The following is a 25,159-nucleotide window of genomic DNA, read 5'->3' as shown; positions in this document are numbered from 1 at the left end:
ACTACTATGAATAAGTACTTAAAATATTGTTATAAAATACGTTTTCTTTGTTTGTTTGTTAGTCTTTAAAGGATTTGTAAGAATATTAGGTACTTACTTGCTTAAATTCCTGGGCAATCCCAGCAGTGGGGCTGTCAATCAAGCTAAGGAAAAAATCCAACCACTGTTATAGTTTCAAAGCGATTCCAGTAAGCTATTTAAATACTTCCAAGAAAGTTGTGAATGAACGAAAAATGTGAAAAATCATGGGACTAATGGGACTGACGGGGGGATCATTCCCACTAGTCCCATTGAGCTGCCCGGTGTCGAAATTAGTGGCATAGACCCTAATATACCTATACTATACAAAAACGTTAGGGTAGGTAGAGGGTGGGCTCCACGGCAGACCACATATCCCGTTCGCGCAGTCCCAGCGCGGCGGGGACCTAGCCGGTGGTGACTCTTTACAGAGACCCCGAAGGGTTTCCCTGACGAAAAAAAAGCGTAGGTAGTGGGTAGTTTAATCTCCCATAGATATAATAAAAAAGCTTTCGTGAGTTTTTTGTCATTTCTTATACTACTAGATTTTGGTAGCTAGTAGCTAGTATTATAGCGTCAAATAACTAAACAAAACATCTATCAATGTAGGCAAATAGTTATCTTAAGATATGTTCGTTCGTCACAGTCGTTATTTGTTTGGGAATTCCTAAACGTGAAATCTTAAGATAATTATAACTAATATGATAATTGTGTACACGATATAAGTTAATTTCACCTACACTGTAGGTTATCAGTCATTCAAAACAAAGTTCACACGAGGCATGTTTCAGTACTTACATCTTACTTTCAAGGAAATCTACAATACGGTAATCCCAAACACATTATCTTTTATATAAAACTAGACGGAATTGCAATTCTGTTTCCTTATTCGCAAAAACTACTTATCTCACTAAGTTCTCAAATGATTTAAAATATTGCTCGACTAAAATGTATATGTTAGATACTTAAGCTGCGTTTCATTTTATCTTTGGACATGTCGATATTCCATAAGTAATTTGAGGTAAACAAATAACGAAATAAGTCTACAAAACTATTGTTTATAAATTTATTGAATCACATTGCTTATAATATCATAGCCGTAAAATAGCTTAACAACAAACAAATACAATGTAACATTTATTTACAACACTTCACTATTAAATTACGGCCTTACTAATAACGGCGGAGTATATTAGTAGGTATATAGAGTATATAGAGCAGGGGTTAGGGGTTCTCAGGGGTTCGACAGACAACTTAAAAATTACGCCGCGCGATTGAGCTTTTGTTAGATTTACATGTAACGATTAAAATCCGCGCTTCAATTTCAACTATAGTAAAACTAAACTATAGTAAGCCTCGGCTTAATGCAGATTACTACATTCATATTCTGTTCGGCATTATTCGGCCTAGCCGAGCGGCATAAACCCGATAGGTACAAGCCGAACAAGTGATTTTGTTATTCGATAAATATTGCCGAGCCGAACCGAACCGAATACATGTACAACCTTACTCCACATTTATTAATAAGGCAAGCAATAAAAGGTCTATTTTCCCATCAAAATTATTTTATTTGAGATATAATCTTGACTTCTTAACAGATATACATTATATAAAAATGTACGGAGGCTCAAAAATCCTTCCCTAAACGATTTTAAACTCTGGCGACTTGTACACATAAATTTATAATACAACGGGTCTTCAATGCGATTGAAAATAAAGGTTAGATTGCATCACAGGGCGATGCAAGTCGATCGAAGCGTTGAGTAAACAAATGAGGTATCCAAATCCTTCCCTTGTTGTGTAAGGAGACAAAATGAAATGCCCAGTAATGGAACAGTATTTTTAAAAATCTATACTAATATTATAAAGCTGAAGAGTTTGTTTGTTTGTTTACTTGTTTGTTTGAACGCGCTAATATCGAGAACTACTGGTCCGATTTGAAAAATTCTTTCAGTGTTAGATAGCCCATTTATCGAGGAAGGCTATAGGCTATATATATCATCACGCTACGACCAATAGGAGCAGAGTACCAGTGAAAAATGTTACAAAAACGGGGAAAATTATGATTCTCTTATGTGACGCAAGCGAAGTTGCGCGGGTAAGCTAGTTATATTATAATGTTCAGAAAATCTGTCAAGAAGATCAAATTATTCTTAAAATAAAATTATTTTGAGGCAAAAAATCGGCCTTAACAATCAACTTTTTTAGTGAAAACATAATCTGCGCAAAATTTCTTAAGCGACTGTTAACACGTAGACATATTCATGTGAGTAGGCAGACTTATAGACATACAGAGATAATATTTATGCATGTTATTTTATAAAGAGTATATGTTATAAATAGCAATGATAAACCCTTTGTAATTATGTACACAGGTTTGCAAAAAACAATCTTTGTTGAAGATTAAAAATGCTGTAACATTCTTACTGCTATATCGATAATGATAAAATATGTAGGTAACAGGATAGGGTAATATATTTTATTTTAACATCTGCAATATTTAAAACTTTTTTTTGCAAGTATGTTATGGTCCAATTGTCACAGAATTCCATAAAATCACTGTCACAGCACATTCACTCACTTTGTTCACACATCGTCCACGTTGCCCACACTTTGCCCACGTTGCCCACACTTAGCCTACGTTGCCCACACATTACGCACACTATGTCTAAGTTGCCCACACTATGTCCACGTTGCCCACACTTAGTCCACTAACACCAGTCGTGCACGCAGTCCCCGCGACACTTGGACCGCGTCACGTACCCGCTGGTCGGCAGCCGTGATCATCTGACCAGTTCCCACACCTTACTCTGACCTTCCACTGATAAGTTGTCCAAGTGCAATAGCACTGACAATTCGTCTTCACCTGCAAAAGAGCATTTTCAGTTTTAATTCATAAGTACAAATTAAACATTAGGACCTGATTTCACCACGCTTGGATAATTAATCTATACTAATATTATAAAGGTAAAGAGTTTGTTTGTTTGTTTGAACGCGCTAATCTCAGGAACTACTAGTGCGAATTGAAAAAATCTTTTACTGTTGGATAGCCTATTAAGGCCTATTTATAGAGGAAAGTTATAGGCTATATAACATCATGCTACGACCAACAGGAGCAGAGTACCAGTAAGAAATGTTACAAAAACGGGGAAAAATGTAACCCATTCTCTCTTATGTGACGCATGCGAAGTTGCGCGGGTCAGCTAATATCAGATACATTTGCTATCGCTATATTTAGCAGATATCTGACATTCGTTCATAGTCCAAATAATGACTTATAAAATTCTCTGGGAAACAAGCTTCGACCAATAGTCACATATGATAGTAATCAAGAGTGCAAACCACATGTGTTTGTGAAACATCAAAATCCATTCAGTAGTTTTTGGTTTGACGAGTTAAAAAACATACAAATACTTGCAAACTCTCGCATTTTGTAATACATATTAGTAGTTAAACAAACAACTTACCTACGACATCCATCAAACCACTCTTTGGCAGATCATGGTAGACAAGGAAACCAGCCAAAATCTTCTTAATTTCGTCTTCACAACTACTTATTTTCCTACTACTCGGCAGTCCAAGATACTTCCTTAAATAAGGTACGAGTTTAGCTTCCCAAGTATCAAATATGTTAGATACTTTTTGCTTTATAGCTAGAGTGAATTCACTTGATATTAGCGGTTCGTTCTGTGTGTCTTGGCCGTCGATTTTCATTTCGTTCATGATTCTTTTGTTGTGGTTTTCTATTTGAGATAGAAGGAGCTTTATTTGCCATATATTGTATGTTGAAGGCTCTGGTTTCATTGTTTTTATTATCTGTGAAAAATAAAATTTATTACAGTAATTATATTATTTTCTTTTGCATATTTTGAACCACCTATTGCCATTTACCGGTCTTCTTCTTATTGTATGGTTAATGGTCAAGTTAGTGTCAAAGTTGTTCAAGCCGCACGATGGCCTTTGACGTGGCTTAACGACTGTTATCTTAAATGACACCAACCGGGACCGACGTTTTACGTGCCCTTCGAAGCGAGGAGACGCCCAGTTCAAATATTACTTTGCGGTCACCCATCTATCGAATGATCGCGCCAAGGTTTGCTTAACCTACAGATTGTTTACCGATCGTTGACAGCAACTGGCGCCTCATTTACCGGTAACGTTACCAAACTCCGGATTATTATTAAGAAATATTCTAATACTTTGCCTGAATCGGGAATCGAACCAGAAGAACACAAAATTAGACATAATTCAAGAGTTAAATCAGAACTTTCGACTCACCTTCAAAAACGTGGTCCAAATCGGCAGCGCACACAAGATATCCTTAACCAAACATTCATATGTAACCATAGACAACGTTTGTAAATGTTCTCTCTCCTCTTTGGTATACTTCCTGCACATACACTGCCTATTCAGACCAGCTTCTTTAAAACCTTTCTTCTTCTTCACTTCTATGAGACAATCAGCGCAAATGTTTGTAGTTGCATCATTCAGTAAGTATTGTTTAACGAAATTTCGTATTTTATCGTCGTTGGTAAAGAGTTCTATGTTGTCTGCGGTCGTGGACCATATGTTGGCTTTCTCGAGGGTTAGAGACTGCGCTAGTATTGTGAGGAAACCTTGTGGGTCGTCGATGTAGGAGAGACAGCCCGCGCGCGGCTTTATGTCTATACACCATGTGTAGTCGAGAAATGTTCTGAAAATTTAATTTTGTAACTCTTTCAAATCAAAATCAAATCATTTATTAATTTAGGTCAAATGCTGACACTTATGATAGTCAATGATACAGAGTGAATTTACCGCCAGTTCGAAAGGTAGGGCCAATGAGAAGAGCTGGCAAGTAACTCCTGGCCACTCTTTTTAATTGAGAATTACAATTTGAAGCGGTTATTTTATTGTTTAGTTCGTGGTCAACCTAGTGTCAAAGTTGTTCAAGCCGCCTGAAAGGCCTTTAACATGGTTTAACGACTGTTATCTTTATCGACAACAACCGGAACCGACTTTTTACGTGCCCTCTGAAGCACGGAGACGCTCAGTTTTAATACCACTAAGCGGTCACCCATCTAAAGGATGACCGCGCCACCGGTTGCTTCACTCACAGATCGATTATCGACCGGTGTGCACAACTGGCTATGAGCGCCTCCACTTCGCATGTTAACTATTGCGATATAGACATAATAATGGTTTATACTCACTTGAGTTGGTCCCAGTTCCTATCCCTCTGAAAGGTGATGGGCCAGTAGCGAGGGTCATTGATCTTTACCTCCTTCAGTGTACTCAACTCTGGTATTATACAGGGTGCCTTCATTTCTTTAACCGTGCCTTGTAGATCTATCACCTAGAGAAAAAAAACCTTTCCTGAACAAAGAAAACTCAACTATTTGTAGATCACACAAATTTTAATATATGTATTGCGCGGGAATCGAACCCACGACCCTTTGATGCTATGGTAGTGACATAGTACCTAAACCATCTTTAACAACTTCTTTATCACTGCGTCACGTAAGTTATCAAATGTTATTTTGAACGTAAAGTCTGTTAATTTTCCCACATTTGTTTTTTACTAACACTACTAACAAAATATTTACAACATATTTTTTATAATTTTGTATAAAGTACGTATTTACCTGTATATGTGCGTAGCATAGTTTCTCAGTGCCCAAATCTCTGGGTAGAATGAGTCTAGCTTCTACTGCTAACACGTATAGATGTCTGAACGCTTGAAGATGATACCTGTCAAAAATATAAGTAATCTTATTTTCATTGTTAATGTAACATCTTACATATTTTTATGTTATGAATGTAAATACTAGTCTATATACGCGGCTCTGTCCACATAGTACCTTATTTTATTTTCCTAGATGATCTATGACAATACCAAATTATATATTCAAATCATTCCGGAGTTTGAAGGAGCAAAAAAGTATACAATTACATTCATAATATTAGCGTGGATATTACTATTACGTATTAGGTCGGGGAAAAAGTCTTTTCGCATTATAGTATGTATGAACTTGTGATAAAATCTTTTCTCTACACTAAAAAGCTCGATATTTGGGTACCTCACAAGCTCACTGAAAGAAACCTTATGTACCGCGTACTCATTTGTGATTCTTGAAGCCAAAAAGATTTTATTACAAGTTCATACATACTATAATGCGAAGACTTTTTCCCCGACCTAATATTATGAACATTCGTAATAGTTGTAAAGTTTGTCAACATTTTCGCCACAAGAAGGCGAGCTCATTAATTGCCATATTCGACAATAGGCTCTCTCCTTATTAAATGCAATGGCTTTCGCGGGCAATATTAATTGCCCCTTCGATTTTTGTTTTAGCTACAGAAAGCATTATGAAATTTACTAGCCTTAGCAAATTGATATTTATCACTTCCTCTCCCTAGTATATGTGACAAATATTTTGCCAATGCTCGTAGCAAAACGTGGGTATATTTTATACACCTCTACCTACGTCTTGAACATAATCTTCTTACCTATTATCCTCGCTGTGTGTAGGGAATTTGGGAAAGAAGGCAGCTAAGAGCGCTGCCACTGCGGTCGGTGTAGTACTGAGTGTGGCGCGACCTCCGCCCAAGAATAGCAGGCCTATTGTACAGTGCACTGCCATCTGTCAAATAAAATATTAGTAAAATAAAGTACACTTTTGTATTGTGATGTATTGTGCGTACATCTGTCCCGGTCATATCCACGATGACCTGGCATGGCTGCGATCACGGCCAGTGTAACCTGCGCCGAAACGTCGGGCATTTCAAGGTAAAATGCATGTTCGCTTTAATTCCCGTATCCTATTATATAAACAGGCAACGCGAAAGTGAATAAATTATGATGTCGCCATTGTTTGGAGGCATCACTAAAAAGTGAATTTTATTAAGCGCGCGCGCATTCGTATTTAGGCGGCTTAGTGGTAGCTGTGTGTGATTCGGAGGTCACGTAAAAATCGGTTCATATCAAAGGTTTACTATCATATTTAATTAACAATCCTAAAATTACGATGCAATCGATTTTTTATGACTTAAAGCGATGTTTTTGCTATCTAACGCTGACGCTATCACTTAGAACACAAGGTTACAAAGATATAAGAAGAAGTGCATATGAAAGTTTTAATCATTTCTAAAACTTGTAAATAAGCATTAACAAAGGTTATCTTAAATTTGATAGTGTTACCTGTCCGCCGTGTGTGAGTGGCGGGGCGCTGGGGTGCGGGGCGTGTGCCGGCGTGCGGGCTCGCAGTCTGCGACATATACGGAGCACGTCCAGGTCGCCGCGACCACACATCACCTGCGACACAGATAAAATTAATAATATACTTGTTCAAAAGTTGTAAACATCTTCCATACAATCTGTAACTACTTATATTATAAATGCGAAAGCTCCACCAATCTGTATTTCTGGCACCCACAGCTAAACAACTGAACTGCATTTATTTATTTATAATTTATTTAATAAGGTTTAACAGATTTTTATCAGATTTTTTTTAATACAGTACACTAATAAAAAAGTAATATCAATATCGATATAGTGAGCTATCGCACGAATAACGTCGAAAGTCGACAGATTAATTGTGTAACTTCAATAATTAGGACAAAGACATGAGGACATTAAATAATATAACTATTCAAGTTTCTGCTCTACATTCGTAATGTTATAAAGTGCTCACCATCCCGGCGGCCAGCAAGCACACGCACATGCACGCCTCGAGCGTGGAGCGGCCCGCCAGCTCGGCCACGCTCTTGCCGCCCACGGCGATGAACAGGCGCGCGTAGTGCAGCGCCGTGTCGCGCGCCTCCTCGTCGCCCGAGCCCGCGAAGCGCAGCCCCATGGCGAAGCACGCGCCCGCGATTATGTTGCAGTACGCTTGACTGGAGAAGTTATTTAATAATTTTAAAATACTCCCGACACAACAACTTAATTTACCTTTAAAAAAAACCTATTCGAGTTCCCGTCCGAGTATATTAGTAGACATTCAGTTAGTCTCCCCACTTTCACCTTTACCACTTTTAAACGGCTCAATCGATTGTCATCAAACATGTGTAAGAACACTCGCACATAAATCACCTTTAATATAAAAAAACTAAATTGAAATCACTGCATCCGTTCGAGAGTTATGATACCACAGACAGACAGACACGTCAAGTTTATAACACCCCTCTTTTTGCGTTGGGGTTTAATAAAAAACTTGCAGACTCATTCATACCTGTAGTCGCCCGTAGCCTTAAGGCGGCGGTCCAAGCGCGACAGAGACAGGAGACCGATACATGAGACCGCGACCGTCACTCTACTTACCACCTGTATCCAGTTTCATGTCTCGATCTCACTTGCGAACCGCCGCCTTTAAGCCGAACGTCCACCGCCAGAAAATATGGACGTTCATTCAGCTTTAGGCTTTCTACACCCATACTCGGTTCGGTTTTAATCGGCCAAACCGGGCAGCAAAACCGAATATGTGGAGATGAACCCGATCGGTACAAGCCAAACAAGTGAGTCGAGTTAGTTTTGTTGTTAGATAAATATTGCGTACCGAATATTATGTGTGTAGTAAGCCTTCGTCCCGACAGAATCCAATTCGATCAATTCAGATTTGAGCCAATCACAAACTGCACTTTAATACGAAACTAGCACCTGAGTTAAAACTGGTTCAAAGTTACTGTTTTCAATTTAATTGTTCCAAATCAACAAATGTGATACGACAAATTAAATGGCGCATTATACTATATCGCGTTAGTGAGAATGTCACTTACTTCATAGCCTCATAATCGATGCTGTCTTCAACTGGTTTGACGAAGCAGTACGGCTTGATCGTCTCAGGCACTTGGTTCTCAACCCATTCTTCGGTCGGTTCTATACTGTCCCATAACACAAGACCTGTGAACAACAGTATATTTCATTTATACACTTTACTTTCCTGTGAAGTTCGGCAACATCTCACGTCAATGTCACTTGCGACAAGTGTCGCAGGACATAAATTCGCTCTCGTATTACGATTTTTTTATTTTTATTCCATTACTGTACCACTGTAGGGCAGGGGTGTCCTCCCAAACGAGGGAGAGGGATTAGGCCTTGAGTCCACCTCGCTGGCCAAGTGCGGGTTGGAGACTTTGCATGCCCTCAATAAATGTATTATTCATTTTTAGGCATGAAAGGTTTCATCACGATGTTTTCCTTCACTGTTAGAGCAAGTGATAATTAATTCTAATACATAATAGTTGCCTTGGGTTCGAACCTGCAATCACTTGCGTGGGAGGTGCCAACTTAAACCATTCGGCTATCACAACGACTTTAGAAAAAAAAATAGATAGCATTTTTTTTCGTATATTCTTTCTTTAAGAACCTGTCCTTTAACGAAAAGATGTCGAATATGATGTTAAATAGGGTTTTAATATAAAGCGATGTACCTCTAGCAATGATCCGCAGCATGAGCAGGTCGGGTCGCACAAAGTCGAGCTGGTAGGCGGTGCGCGGCGGCTCGAGCCAGGCCGCCAGCGCCGCGCTGCTGGAGCGCAGGTAGATGAGGCCCAGCGCCAGCGTGGCGCCCGGTGACGTCACGTCCAGGTTCACGGTCGCACCCTCGCGCACCGCGAACGAGCCTTGCTTGTACTTCTCTTTTTGAGAACCTGAGTAAGTGGCAGTGATTAGATAAAGTCATTAGGAATAAAATATCCATGTCACAATGTAAGTTACCGTACTCCTCCGAAACGGCTTGACCGATTCTCGTGAAATTTTGTAAGCATATTGAGTAGTTTTAACATGTGGGCACTAAGGCTGCGCGGCTAAAATGGGATTGGGCAGGACACATCATCAGGATGCATCCAGATAGGTGGGCAAGAATCGTGACCGAATGGACGCCTGAGGGCCGACGACGTCGAGGTAGGCCACGAAAACGTTGGAGCGATGACTTGGAATCTATCTGGAGGATTGGCGTGAGATAGCCGTTGACCGGGACCGATGGAAGATTTTGGGGGAGACCTTTGCCCAACAATGGGACAGTACAGGTTAACAAAAATTGAGTAGGTCTGATACAGATCGGCCAACATCTATTTTTCATACTCCGAAGGGACACAATTTTTTTTTAAATTTATATGGCAAAACAACGTTTGCCGTGTCCGCTAGTAGTAATACAATAGACCAGATTATTTAAATGTACATACCGGTAAGTGGATGTTTATCACCGCCGAGCATGTAGGTCCTGAGCTTGTGCGCCAGCTGCGTGAGCGAGGCGGTGTTGTTCCCGGCGGCGGCGGCGCCCGCACACAGCATGCCGAGCGCCAGCCCCGCCGCCAGCGCGTACCCCTCGCGCTCCACGCAGTTCTCCATCTCCGGCCCTGGCGGCTTGCCTGTCAACAATCACGTTCCTTAATATTGTAGCTGGTATTCAGCTACCAGCCAGCGGAAGCCAACCAACCACATAACTGTGTGAAAGCACAGTACACAGGTACACTCGCTATTTCCTTATTATGATAATATTGCGATGGAATGGAATCAGTCACGACCAGTGAAAGATCAGGCGCAGGATTTATGGTTTTAAGGTGCTCTCTAGGGCACAACCTGGAAATCGAACAATATCGCCCACTTCATCTATTGTCATATTATTCAAGTGCAAGTATTTTATTTACGTAAGTACAATTATCAGCTACTCTTAAATGTGAAAAACACATTAAAGTACAAAAATAAGACATAGTGACGTCAAATTCGCAGAAAATAAAATTTAACATAATTTACAAAAAAATAATAGTAGTAAAAATAATAGTAGTAGTAAGTTTTTCTTTAACTACCCTATTAGTATATTGCAGAAAGACATTGTAATCTAATCTAATCAAGATACCAACCAGTTTTAGGATTGCAAAACTCACCTATTTCATGCAACAGCACTTGCGAATAGTGCGTATGTGCAGTCCCTTGGTATATGAGTCCGACACCAAGTAAGGCAGCTACCAAGATGTTCTGTTGAATATCCAGCTCGATGGAAGTGGGCGGCAGGAGCGGCTCCAAGTGGATGCTCATCATTTTAGTCGCTTGCACGTCCATGGTACCTGGTTAAATCGATGGTATAAGTATGCAAATTATACCAGCGGCTGCCCGCGTCTTCGGCGGCTTGGAAACTAGTTTTCACGTTTTTAATGCTGGTCTTTCATATAAAATTTTTCCCCTCTTTTTCTTCTTCAGCCGGGTGGGGAGAGGGCTTTAATAATCCTTTCTCAGTGCTCCTATAAACTTCCTAAGGAATTTTCATATTTCAACTTTCTACGCTCAGTAGTTTCGGCTTTGCGTTGTCTAACAGACAGTCAGTAACGAAAGAGTTTATTATACATTGATTGATTATAAAGTGTCAATGGTGATGGACTTAAGGTCAAAACCTTCCTTCATTACGGGAAGAGACCCTTGCCCAATGCAATGCAGTGGGACATTAATGAAAAAGGACATACCATTATAATGAAAAAGATGAAAAATTAGAAAGCGATAAGTGTAGGCATTTCGTTAAAACTGGTATTGACAATTTTTTTTCGATTTTAATATAATAGACCTACCTCGATATGTAGCAGCTAAGCCCAGTAGCAGTCCCACGCTGATCATCTCGTTGCACTTGACGAGGTACTCGTATATATTCATGAAGGGCATATCACGCAAGTGGCCGTTCAAGCCGAGCCCCATCAGAAATCCTGCGTGCTCCGTCGACATCTCTGCTGTACCCTAGTAGGTAAAAATGAATTTACAAAAAAAATAAAATTGGCGGTTGGGCTTGCTGCACACATATTTGATTCGGTATAACTCGGCCTTGATTCGGCATAAATCGGCCTAGCCGTATATGTGAAGATGAACCCGATCGGCACAAGACAAAACTCGGTATTCGGTAATTTTGCCGAACCGAATATGTGTATAGCAAGCCCTAATGTTACTCGTTTGGTTCGCTTTCGTAGCCCGGGGTATAATGCGTTGTGTATCCCATTTCCCAGCATAAAACTATTGAATAGCCCAGTACATTGCTTTGGTTAAATTCACAGCAGCAACATAGCACAGCAGAAGGTACTCGCACCATCAACTAAGAAAAAAAATCATCATCGTAGAGCATCGAAGATTAATGCTCCGTATGGCTTACTTTGCTCATACACTGACGTTTGTCACGTGCGTCGATCGAGCGTACCTTCGGTTACACATTACACAGAAACTTATAGTATCGACGTTGGCACTCGTCGATGTAAGAGCTAATCGCACAGTATAGATGGGAATGACGTCACTCACCCGCGGTTTGTTGTAGATGACCCACTCGGAGTCGATGGTGAAGCCGGAGATGGGCACGAGCGCGAGCCCCGCGGCGGCCCCGTTGTGGAAGGCGGGCCACGCGGCGGGCGGCGCCTCGCTCCCCGCGCCGCGCCCGCGCCAGCGACCCCACACACACACGCGCGGCACCTCCACGGCCTCCGTGGCGCTGCACGGCACCGTGCGCAGCGTGCACATGCCCCTGCACACACACACACGTGTACTGCCGCCTCACACACACACACACACACGCGCGGCACCTCCACGGCCTCCGTGGCGCTGCACGGCACCGTGCGCAGCGTGCACATGCCCCTGCACACACACACACGTGTACTGCCGCCTCACACACACACACACACACGCGCGGCACCTCCACGGCCTCCGTGGCGCTGCACGGCACCGTGCGCAGCGTGCACATGCCCCTGCACACACACACACGTGTACTGCCGCCTCACACACACACACACACACGCGCGGCACCTCCACGGCCTCCGTGGCGCTGCACGGCACCGTGCGCAGCGTGCACATGCCCCTGCACACACACACACGTGTACTGCCGCCTCACACACACACACACACACGCGCGGCACCTCCACGGCCTCCGTGGCGCTGCACGGCACCGTGCGCAGCGTGCACATGCCCCTGCACACACACACACGTGTACTGCCGCCTCACACACACACACACACACGCGCGGCACCTCCACGGCCTCCGTGGCGCTGCACGGCACCGTGCGCAGCGTGCACATGCCCCTGCACACACACACACGTGTACTGCCGCCTCACACACACACACACACACGCGCGGCACCTCCACGGCCTCCGTGGCGCTGCACGGCACCGTGCGCAGCGTGCACATGCCCCTGCACACACACACACGTGTACTGCCGCCTCACACACACACACACACACGCGCGGCACCTCCACGGCCTCCGTGGCGCTGCACGGCACCGTGCGCAGCGTGCACATGCCCCTGCACACACACACACGTGTACTGCCGCCTCACACACACACACACACACGCGCGGCACCTCCACGGCCTCCGTGGCGCTGCACGGCACCGTGCGCAGCGTGCACATGCCCCTGCACACACACACACGTGTACTGCCGCCTCACACACACACACACACACGCGCGGCACCTCCACGGCCTCCGTGGCGCTGCACGGCACCGTGCGCAGCGTGCACATGCCCCTGCACACACACACACGTGTACTGCCGCCTCACACACACACACACACACGCGCGGCACCTCCACGGCCTCCGTGGCGCTGCACGGCACCGTGCGCAGCGTGCACATGCCCCTGCACACACACACACGTGTACTGCCGCCTCACACACACACACACACACGCGCGGCACCTCCACGGCCTCCGTGGCGCTGCACGGCACCGTGCGCAGCGTGCACATGCCCCTGCACACACACACACGTGTACTGCCGCCTCACACACACACACACACACGCGCGGCACCTCCACGGCCTCCGTGGCGCTGCACGGCACCGTGCGCAGCGTGCACATGCCCCTGCACACACACACACGTGTACTGCCGCCTCACACACACACACACACACGCGCGGCACCTCCACGGCCTCCGTGGCGCTGCACGGCACCGTGCGCAGCGTGCACATGCCCCTGCACACACACACACGTGTACTGCCGCCTCACACACACACACACACACGCGCGGCACCTCCACGGCCTCCGTGGCGCTGCACGGCACCGTGCGCAGCGTGCACATGCCCCTGCACACACACACACGTGTACTGCCGCCTCACACACACACACACACACGCGCGGCACCTCCACGGCCTCCGTGGCGCTGCACGGCACCGTGCGCAGCGTGCACATGCCCCTGCACACACACACACGTGTACTGCCGCCTCGCACACACACACAGGTGTACTACTGTCTCAGACGGTCCATCGCGTACCACGCCGCAGCGCGTGAAGTGACCTTTGGTCTCATATAAAGTGCTCCGTTGTAGACACCCGCGCGGGCAACCGTAGCGCGTGCACCGAGGCCCTTAACGTGTAATAATGCGGAATAATCTGGTCCCCTCGACGCGCCCCGTTGCGGCCCTCCGGCAACGTCCAGGCGTGCACGCGTGCTCGCCTCACACTACGTGCACACGCGGGCGCCGTGTAACAGTTTCGGGCCTTACAGCCAACAGCGCCCGGCAGCGCGCGCTATTTGCGTTTCCCAAGCGATTTTTATCTCTTACTAATCTAACACTGTAACCTCCGTTTACGAAATTCTGAATTTAGATCATAGACCCACAAGCTTATGCAGCTGACAGTGGCTTATTGAATACGACTACTTTATCTTTAATAACTAAAATTTACTATTGTAATCTAATTAAATCGTATATGCAGTGATTCTTGCTACTAAGTTACTGGACTAAATTAACTAGAAATGATTTTAATATTCATATGATTTTCTACTACTCATAATTAGTTTCATATTTAGCCGTAAGATGTAGTTAACTCACCTAGCGATAGGCAGCGCCATGGTCCTAGTACTGATAGCGTACAAGTACTTGTCTTGTTCCTCTATGAAGTCGTGGTCAGACACCTCGGGCCGCTGCGTCAGCTTGATAGTCACCGGTATAGATGACTGAAGCAGGTTTATCACTTCCATCATTCTGTAATAATATGTACCGTGAGTATCTAGCCGTTTCTTCTCAAGAGCTTTTCCAAAACGGTAGTGGATTAATCCGATTAATAATACTAGGACAATCTATACTAATATTATAAAGCTGAAGAGTTTGTTTGTTTGTTTGAACGCGCCAATCTCAGGAACTACTGGTCCGAATTGAAAAAATATTTCTGTGTTGAATAGTCCATTTATCGAGGAAGGCTTTAGGCTATATAACATCACGCTACGGCCATTAAGAGCGGAGTAGCATCGAAAAATGTTACAAAAACGGGGATAATAATGACCCATTCTCTGTTAAGTGACGCAAGCAAAGTTGCGCGGGTCAGCTAGTTTCAAATACTTGTTAAAAATTTTATGAAATAAAAATTTGACTTGACTTAAAAAAATATGATGCTTAAAATTCAAAATATCAACGTGTCGATTTATTAGGGTATAACATCCTACTAATAAGAGAGTTTGTGAAGAAGGATGTAGGTGTGTATGTTTGTTATTATTTTACGAAGAAGCTACTAGACTGAATTATTTGGACGAAATTTAGTACACAGATAATTTATAACCTGGATTAACGAATAAATTTTCACGCGGACAAAGTCGCAAGCAGAAGTGAGTAATGCGCTTCTGCACGCGAAATAAAAAGTTTTATTAAAATCTGTCCAGTGGTTCTTTCGTGAAAGAGTAACAAACAAACATACATACATACTCTAGCAAAAAGTACTATTTTAGATTTTGATAAATTACTAGCAATATTCACATACCTATGATCCCTAGGGTACAGCAGAGTGAGTAGCTGCGTGTTGAGGTTCTCACAGCCGGTGATGACGTCAGCGTCCTCCGGGTTCGCCCGCGCTAGTAGCACCTTGCGCTTCGCCATCGTATATACGGTGTCTTTCTCTAACACTTCCATTGCTATATCTGTATGGAGCAAACATTTTTTATAATAGAAAATATGTACGTAGTGCCTCCGTGGCGCAGTCGGTAGTGTATCTGCTGCTGATCATGAGGTTTTGAGGTCGACTTCCGGGTCGAGTAAAGTATTATTGATCCGTGTAGTATACACAACCGCGGACTACGAGGCAGTTTGCTTTTCATAAATTAAACATTAGTTTAATTATTTATTCATTCATTTAATTACATTTCATTTAATCATACATTTTGAATCAATGAATATAATCATATTACAGTTGAAAAAAACTAATTTCCAATAATAATACCTTCCACGCAAGTGATTGCAGGTTCGAACCCGAGGCAACACACCAATGACTTTTCGAAGTTATGGGTGTATTAGAAATAATTATCACTTGTTCCAACGGTGAAGAAAACCATCGTGAGGAAACCTTGCATGCCTAAAATTTGTTTAATACATTTATTGAGGGCATGCAAAGTCCCCAACCCGCACTTGGCCAGCGTGGTGGACTCAAGGCCTAACCCCTCCCTCATTACGGGAAGGGAATTAATGGGTAAGATTTATTTAAATTTATTAACAAAAACCTTACAAAGAATAGCTCAGCAGTTTTCGAGTAAGATACTTACATTCCATATAATCATGTGCATCGTTCATAGCGTGGATGACTTCTGCTTGGTGCGCCAGGTCTTCCCTCATGACGAGGGTATATGCTTCCGGGGGCCAGTCGGCCGGCGGCGAGCACTTGCACCGAGATAATATCGTGAGGATGAGCAGGCCTAGCGCGGGGGGCAGGCTGTCTATCTCACGGTGAGTTATACCTGGAAAATAAAAGACAATAATGATATTTCTTTTAAGTCCGGAATGTCCATACGAATGTCTATATGGATCATGGTCAGATCGTTGAATAGAAAAATTCGGACATGTGATCCCGACGTAACCGAGCCACTGCAGCCTTCACCAACTGACCAACAGTCCCGCTCTACATACATATATCCCAGAATCCCATTATACCTAAATTATTTTGGTAGTTGACTGGGTTAACGAAAAATTATGAAACTTGTTCTCGTAAAAGGTTGTAATTAGTGAATGCAATCCCGATCTCGCGGGATCCCGATCTCGCGAGATCCCGTGTATTTTTTCGGGATCAATCCCGAAGCATAATATGACGAGATCCCGTTCGGGATTGTCGGAGAGGGCATTTTCAGCAGCTGGCTACATTGCAATAGACTTAAGATGCTGATTAGAAGATCGTACTATTGATACACTTTGTTTATTAAGAGGCTACTTTCAAAATGCCATGTGATTACTTTTTATTTTGATCTCCTGAAGCTACACCTACTTTTTGATTATGTTCATGTTATTACACCTGTTAATTATATTACGTTGTTAGTAATAAGTATTCAAAAATAAAGGCTTTTATTTCTTTCAAATAATAATTTATTGCATTCACCACACTATCACACACATATTACATTAAACAAGCCGTTTTAATCGTATTATTTTTACTAACTGGACGGGATCCCGAAAATCTCGGGATCCCGCGGGATTGATATTTCTGATCGCGAGGGATCTCGAGTTGACGATCTCGAGTCGGGATTGCATTCCCTAGTTGTAATTATTACAGAGTGAAATATTTCATTAGACATACCAATGAAAATACGAAACTGTGACGTCAGTACACCGTGTTTCTAAATTCAAATGTGTATTTGACATTTCATTAAGCGAAACTGATTTGACTGATAGTCAAGTACCCAATTGAAAAAATAAGATATCTCAAGTTACTTAAAGTCGTACCTTTTTCCACCGCAGTAATAACAGCTTGGCAGTAAGGTGACGAGTAGTTCTGCGGGTCTCTCCTGGCGCGCGGAGTACTGCTGGCCGTCATAGTGTCCCGGTGGGATATCGTCTGTATCCCCGCGCTGCCCCCACAACCCACTATTGTGAGAATCTGAAATAAATACAGGTTTTTATACTAATTTGTTACTTTTGTGCAACTTTACTCCTATATGTTTACAGTCTTACTAATAAACCTTGTGTAAGTTACTGTAATTTTTTTATGTCAGTCTTTTAGTTTCTGTCTGATTAGTGTTTGTCTATTTTTAATCATATGCTGTTTTAAATTTCCTTGAAATTGAAATTTTAACTATCTAGGCGCAGCCATTCCATACATGGGTGACCGCATAGTAGTATTTGAACTGGGAGTCTCCGTGCTTCGGAGGGCAGGGAAAAAATATTTACTAATTATATTATTTACTACGATAACAGACGTTAAGTCAAAGGCCTTCGGGTGGCTTAAACAACTATGACACTTGGTTGAACACTAATCGTACCATAAGAAGAAGTAAAGAAATCTCATAACTAAAGTTTTATTTAAAAACGAAAACTCACCTCAATAATATCCCTGGACATATTATTAACATCAGCCAAATACGGATAGTATCCAACATCATTATCTTTCAACATGGCGTTCAAATAACCATATATATTAGGTGGATCTTTGCTAAAATACGCCGGCTCACACAACTTTTTTAAACTACCCTCACTTATCTGAGATTCTTCTTCATATTCTAAATTCAATTCAGTAGGAAAGTCTAACCAATAGTGGTTCACGTAAGCGTCCAGTTTCAAATCTTTGGCCACTTGATATAAGAAACTCGATAATGGTTTCAAATTATTACACAACAAAGTGTTAAGTTTCATTTCTTCGTAGACCAAATGTAGGGAATATAAGACTTGTAGAACATAAGGGAATAAGAGAGAATTCGTATTGAATTGACAAGGTTTTACTGAATCGTCACTTGATCGGCGTTTTTTATAGCTATCGGAGTTAGGCACAGATAGTTTGAGTAGAGTTAGAGAGCTTCCTATAGCTTTATGCATTTTGGAGTTGAGTAAATATTCCCAGTCATCCTGGGTCCCGTCACTTGAAGCCCTTTGTTTCTTAGTGGCGACCTCTTGCGGGTCATTGTCGTCTGTCTGTTTGTTCAGTTTCTCCACGTCGTAGCCGATGAGTGAGAGCAGAAGGTTCGAGAACATTGACCATTCTTCTTCGGGAGTTAAGTCTTGTGTGCCGGGCGCGTTGCGGACTCCGTACCATTTGATTATGACCTGGGTAGAAGCGTGGAGTCAGATTTTGAAATTCTAGAAAACGACTAACGTTCGAAATTATTGCTATTTGAATCAAAGTTGTACCGTATTCGACTGGGTTAACGAAAAATTATTAAACTTGGACTAGTAAAACGTTCTTCCAAAATGATCATGCTATGTATTTTTTTTGTTATAATGATGTAATTAATTAATTTACACACTGAAACATTATACCCAACGAAAATTCAAGCATGTGAGGTCACTATATCGTATTTCAATACTAAAATGAGTTTATGACATTTCATAAAGAGTAGCTGATTGAATTTGACTGGTAGTCAACTATTCTATTGTATTTCCAAAATTTTCTAGGAACTATGAAAACAAGGCAAGCTTTTCAGGAGTTCTTTGACAAAATAATTATAAAAAGAATAATGTTTTTTTACATAGTATTATAATGCAACGGGTCTTAAACGCGAATGAAAATTTAAGGTTAGAATACCTTATTTGTTCACCCGACGTTTCGATCGAATTACATCGACCGTGGTCACGGGCTGACTGTTACGTTTTTTATGTGAATATTACCTGCATAGTGACATCTTTAGGTAGTATAGCCCTGAGCGCGGAGTAGCAGCGAGTGACGAGCGTGGCGCAGGTGAGCGGCGGCAGACTGATGCGGTACATGGCACCGGCCTCGAACTGCAACGTCACTCGGTTGCCGGCCGCGTCGCATAGACCACACAGACCTGGGAACATACATACATGATACACATACATAATATCACGCTTTTTTCGCTCATAGTGAGTTGCGCTCACCGGTCGGTAAACGATGTCTGGGTTAAGCAAACCTCGGCGCGATCATTCCATAGACGGGTGACCGGATAGTAGTATTTGAAATGGGCGTCTCCATGCTTCAGAGGGCACGGAGAAAGTCCCGGTTGTTGTCAATTAAAATAACAGTCGTTAAGCCATGTCAAAGGCCTTTAATCGGCTCGATGACCATGACACTGGGTTGACCACGAATTAATGAAGAATATGCGTAATTAGTGGAAAATGTAATATGAACTGTATTCACACATACCTAAGCTTTCTTTCTGTTCCAATCGTGAAGCTGACGAGTGTGGAACTGGTGACAAGAGGTGTAGCGCTGAGTCATCAAACGTGGCGTCGTTGACCCTGCTCGGTAGAAGACTGCTGCGGCGGGGGAACGGTGACTGGAAGGTCGCGCGCTTCGTGTACGGAGAGTCGATGAGACGCGCCAGGACTCCGCCCACGTGTACCTATGGAACAAGTATATTATAAGACTCTACCCCTTTCCTGAGCTAGTGGTAGATTCAGTCATTGTAACAACTATCATAAGTGTCAATATTTAACCTAAATAGCAATATCTAGGTCTGTTTTCTTTCAGATCGAAATGAGCGGGACCGAGATATTGTCTCGCGAGGCTGTTCGCTCAGTCAAGACGCTGCTAAAGAATAAATGATTTGATTTTGATTTTGAAAATGTTATGTTCCGTATCTTGTGTGCTAAGTTTAGTATTTTGTGTGTCATCAGTGCCTGTTGTATTTTATTTTTACTTTTAGAATGTTATTACTATATTTCTTGAGGGCATGCAAAGTCCTCAACCTCTACTTGGCCAGCATGGTCCAAGGCCTAACCCCTCTCTCGTTCGGGAAGAGATGCCTGCCTAGAGCTGGGACAGTAATGGGTATGACAATATTTGTTAAAGTCAAAGTTTTGAAGATGAAATGCAGTAATTCAAGTGTCATAATTAGTTTCATAAGTACAAAGAAACACTATGTTGGTTTTATAAACTCTAGATACTATATACTACATAATAAATAACACTCACCTTCCCAACAACACTGTTACCAGACTGCAAAATAATGTTCCCAGCTTCATCTATAAGAGCTATCATGTTAAGATGTTCCATCACAACAGCATCTTTAGCCAGCACCGTAGACACAGCACCCACCATCAAATTAGTCTTACACATCTGTCCATGTGAGTGGGAACGTTGCAACCTCAATATTTGCAACCGAGACACCCCACCCACCTTCACTATGAAACATAAATAATCATGTCCAACCAAATCTGTATGCAAGAACGCTTTCGTATCGCTTGGTGCCTCTATAACATCACGACGAATCGTTTGACTGTCCGTCCAGATATGATCTAAACAAATATCAGGGTATAACGGCAAAGATGGTGGCGCTTGGATCGCAGTATTAGCCATCATTGATGTACAAGACGCCTGTCCTATCGAAGCGTGAGGTGACAAGCCTTGCTGATGAAACATATTAGCCATAGGACTGTTCACTCTCGATCTAGACATTGTAGGAGTACTAGGCATCTTCTTAGACTGATACGGACTGCCTAAACCTGTAGCCCAACTGGTCAAGTTCCTCTGACTTTGCATCGGACTGCCAATATAGTCACAAGACTGACTGAACACTGTAGTAGTCGAATTCAAGTTCGGACACATTAATAGACATTCATCTCTCACAGATCGCCTGATTCTCCAAAGTGAATGTGTGCCCAATTTCCAGTCATACAACAGTATGATGCTAGGATTGGAACTTACAAACAATATTTGTAAGTCCCCGTCGTTGTAATACTGAAGGCCTTGGGATGGAGACTTCATTAGTATAGGAGTCACTTCGTCTAATGGATGAGTCACTGAGAAGCATGTAGGTAAAGATATGTCTTGGTCGAACGCAGACACAGATTCCGCTGGCATTTTACTACTCATGTGAAACGGAAAATTAGATTTCGATTTCGAAAAAGTACTGTTCTGTGACTCGTTAAATTTCAAAAATGAGTTCGGTAACATAGAGTTCTGTGACACTGTGGTCGCTTCCTTTTCTAACAAAACTCCATATTTCATCGGCCATACTTTTTTCACTTGGAAAGGTATACTGGTAATATACTCCCGTCCGTCTGTTCCGTACACTTTCATACATTTGCTATCTATTAAGATAATAGCGGGCATTATTTTCGTTTTGATATGTTCAGTGGTGTCTTCAATCTTGATGTTTTTCTTCACATCGCCTATTTGTGAGTTCAAGGCATCTATAAGCATGGTGTTTTTAATATCTACGTGGAAGTTGCAGAATGCGGCATGTTTTATAGGATTGTCGATGGTGTAACACGCGATCGTCTCCCTGTGCTCTGGGTCAGTCAGTTTGGTTGCTGGCGTTGATATTAAACCTTGAAAATAAGATATTTTCCTTTAACCATACGTAACTATGTTTAAAATATGTCCTAAGTAAATATATGTAATACAAAAACGGGATAGTTAGAACTATAAAATATAGGCTGAGGTGAGCATACAGATATAGAGGATATAAACTATACTCCAGCCATTACAAACGTGCGAACTATGACATAGTTAAAATAACGACAGGAATTGGACAGTGTGTAAGAGAGAGCCCGATAATATGGCATGACGTAGTTCACATGTTGGAAATGGACCAACTATAGTATTTGTTGTTTTAGTAGAAACAGAAATACATTACCTATGAAAATGTTAATTATCACACTACAACAGTTCATGAGATACAGCCTAATGGGAGACAGACAGCGAAGTCAATAGGGTCACGTTTTTACCCTTCGGTTACCCTAATTATATTTATTACAAACTTGTTATGATAATGGGTTAGCAATCGCTACTCATATTATAAATGGGAAAGTAACTCTATCTGTCTGTCTGTCACGCTTTCACATCTACACTACTCAACCGATTTTAATGAAATTTACGGCCTCATCACAAAAGAAAGAGGTAGAAAGAGTAAGAAAATAAATGTTTGTATGATATTCTGTCCTGATTCACTAAACCACGCGAAGGCATTCGCAGCTAAAAACTAGTTAACTATGTAGTTTAAATCTTAATACCTTTAGACCAAACAGCAGTACACCCTTTCACATACAACTCTTCTTCATAAGAGCAATCCGTCTTTGGGTTCAAAGGCTTCTTCCTAGACCCTTTACTAGTGCCATTATTCAGGTTGAATTTCTTAGACATATTACTAGAACTGTTTGCGGAGCCTCCTCTAGAAGTCCCTGCAGAGTTCAAGCCTTCCGGGTCCATTTTCTTCATGCTATTAAGCAGTTCGGACTTGATTGATATGTTAAAGTCGTTCTTGAGACGACTCGGTGCCCGAAACGATTCGGAATTGTAATCGTATTTTGATTCCTTGTTTTGTGGTTCTTCTTCAAAATCTGTAAAATTAAATAATTTATTAATTTTGTTTAAATACTGATGATAATGATAATCAATGATATAGAGAGTAAAACCGCCAGTTCGGAAGGTAGGTATTTAAAATATTAATGATTCCATGAACATTTCTGGCTTCCCTTATTTAAATGTTATTTCTAGTATCTCATTGTTTTTTTATGTTTATAGCAAGTATGGTTGTCGATTAAACAGGTTAAGAAATCTTAGCACAAACATTTTAAAGATGGATGGCCACATAATAATATTTGGGCTGTATGTATGCTCAGATCTTTAAAAGTAACTGAAAAAAAAAAACGTTTGCGTTTTTTTTTTGATTGAGTGATTCAAGAGGAAGATTTATGTGGATTTTTTTTTAGATTTTACAAAAATAACTGTACAAACCAGGCAAACAAACTGCTTGCTTAAGTAAATAAAAGTTTTCAGTTGTCTAACCAAAGGACTGAACATAACGTACCATCCCCACTCCTATAAAACACTTCTCGGATGCACCACCACTCGTGTTCATCTTCTTTGTTCTCAAGAAGACTTTCATCCTTGATAGCAAAGTTGGTTAGTTTGTACAGAAGAGAGTTCTCCGATGCTGACGTATTATGTTTGCTGTAGATTTGTCCTGGGTGCCGCGCTAACACTGTTCTGCCATGTGGCACAAACTCCTGAAAATGCCAATATTTTTATTAATAACAACAACTTTACTAACAAATAATTTTATGTTCAATAAATATCTTTATCTTCTTTGCATTTTCTTTGTTCCTTTAAAATACAAATAAGTTTTATCATTCAGTGTTTGTCACATGTAATAGGGAATGAGCCTACTGTCATTTAGGTATCACAGTACTTAAGTCCAGGCTACTATTGAGAAATATTCTAATATAAATTTCTAAGAAAAGACTTATAGCACTGTGACCAACCTATGAATCAAAGACTTCATGATCATTAGATGGACACACTACCAATTGTGCCAGAGGTTATCAAGCCTAACCCATTCTATTCAAAATGTTTCATTTTATAAACTTTTTACATGTATTAAAATGTTATCAAAATCAACATAGTATTTTTAATCTAACTGTTTAGGAACAGCTGTTGCTTGTGAGAAGAAACAACAAGAATCTTGTGGCTTAACACCTCTGACTCGCACTGGAAAGAGATCTGTGCTTGGCAGCTATAGATTAAAACTCTAGTGCCCATGGAGTAATTAATATTGTTTTCAAAATTTATATTATAGCATTGATATGATTTGAGAGTACAGGGTGGTTTGTAAAGGACTGGAACTCCGTTCTGGCATCAATATAATACGCAGAAGATGCAAACATGAAAAGATATAAAATTAATAATGTGTTACACTAGAATCGTCCTGTATTTATTGTTTATTTGGGAAGTCGAGATTTAGCAGGATTACCGAGTGCTTTGAAGGTACATTATATATTCTACTAAAAGGTAAGTCATACATACATAGTTTAATCACAAAATATTTGAAAGAAAACCAACGGATACATAGTTTTTAAAACATACTAACCAAAGGCTCAGACGCGGCAATCATAGTATCTTCATCCAGATTTGAAACAAAGTTATTAACAACACACACAGTCGAGCTCAGAATGGCGTAATATATGTTTTTAATACAATATTACACCGAGTTTTTACGATAAATTGCAATGTTTTAACGAACTTGATGTTCGTTTTGATCGTAACAAGGCAGAGCTTGTCAGTTTTGAGTTTGACTTTGACTGTTGACAACCGGCCGCCGGCGCTTGTAGTTTTACCACAGATTAAAATTAAATGGTTTCCGTTATACGCAATAATACTCGAAGATACCGGCCATTGCCAGTCTTAAAATAATCTTTATCTAATCAATGGTAGCATGGCACTTCTATAAAGGTATTTTTGATTGCATATTTTATAGAAAAATATTTAATCAGTGTATAATCCTAAAATGTTTTATAATTATAACTTAGTCGTTGGATACACCGTACATTATAACTGAATCTACTACTTG

General features: G+C 41.5%; 1 protein-coding gene across 1 annotated transcript; it reads right to left on the bottom strand.

Moving 5' to 3' along the window:
* Positions 1–1,070: 1,070 nt before the first annotated feature.
* Positions 1,071–24,864, bottom strand: shtd (anaphase promoting complex subunit 1). Its single transcript, XM_076120558.1, has 25 exons — positions 24,680–24,864; positions 23,621–23,819; positions 22,824–23,150; positions 20,782–22,139; positions 20,011–20,209; positions 19,515–19,675; positions 18,234–18,953; positions 17,640–17,793; positions 16,472–16,663; positions 15,697–15,853; positions 14,775–14,927; positions 12,269–12,488; positions 11,557–11,719; positions 10,882–11,061; positions 10,180–10,365; positions 9,427–9,645; positions 8,773–8,896; positions 7,692–7,893; positions 7,199–7,312; positions 6,508–6,641; positions 5,643–5,748; positions 5,211–5,353; positions 4,297–4,711; positions 3,486–3,834; positions 1,071–2,884 (listed from the first exon to the last, which is right to left on the bottom strand). The coding sequence occupies exons 1-25, from the start codon at positions 24,701–24,703 to the stop codon at positions 2,802–2,804; spliced, it is 6,282 nt and encodes a 2,093-aa protein (XP_075976673.1). The 5' UTR covers positions 24,704–24,864; the 3' UTR covers positions 1,071–2,801.
* Between the last annotated feature and the right edge of the window lie 295 nt (positions 24,865–25,159).

The sequence above is a fragment of the Anticarsia gemmatalis genome, chromosome 12, assembly GCF_050436995.1.
Source record: "Anticarsia gemmatalis isolate Benzon Research Colony breed Stoneville strain chromosome 12, ilAntGemm2 primary, whole genome shotgun sequence".
Lineage (NCBI taxonomy): Eukaryota > Metazoa > Arthropoda > Insecta > Lepidoptera > Erebidae > Anticarsia > Anticarsia gemmatalis.
Note: the sequence above shows the minus strand (reverse complement) of the source record. Positions and strands in the feature narration are given on the sequence as shown.

Bases quoted from the DNA above. Each gene is read 5' to 3' on its own strand.
- shtd (XM_076120558.1), bottom strand. From the start codon at position 24,703: ATGATTGCCGCGTCTGAGCCTTTG. The intron at 14,928-15,696 runs GTATGTGAATAT...ATATTATTACAG, and splicing joins CTGTACCCTAGGGATCATAG to AATGATGGAAGTGATAAACC. The intron at 5,354-5,642 runs GTAAATACGTAC...TTTTTTCTCTAG, and splicing joins TATGCTACGCACATATACAG to GTGATAGATCTACAAGGCAC.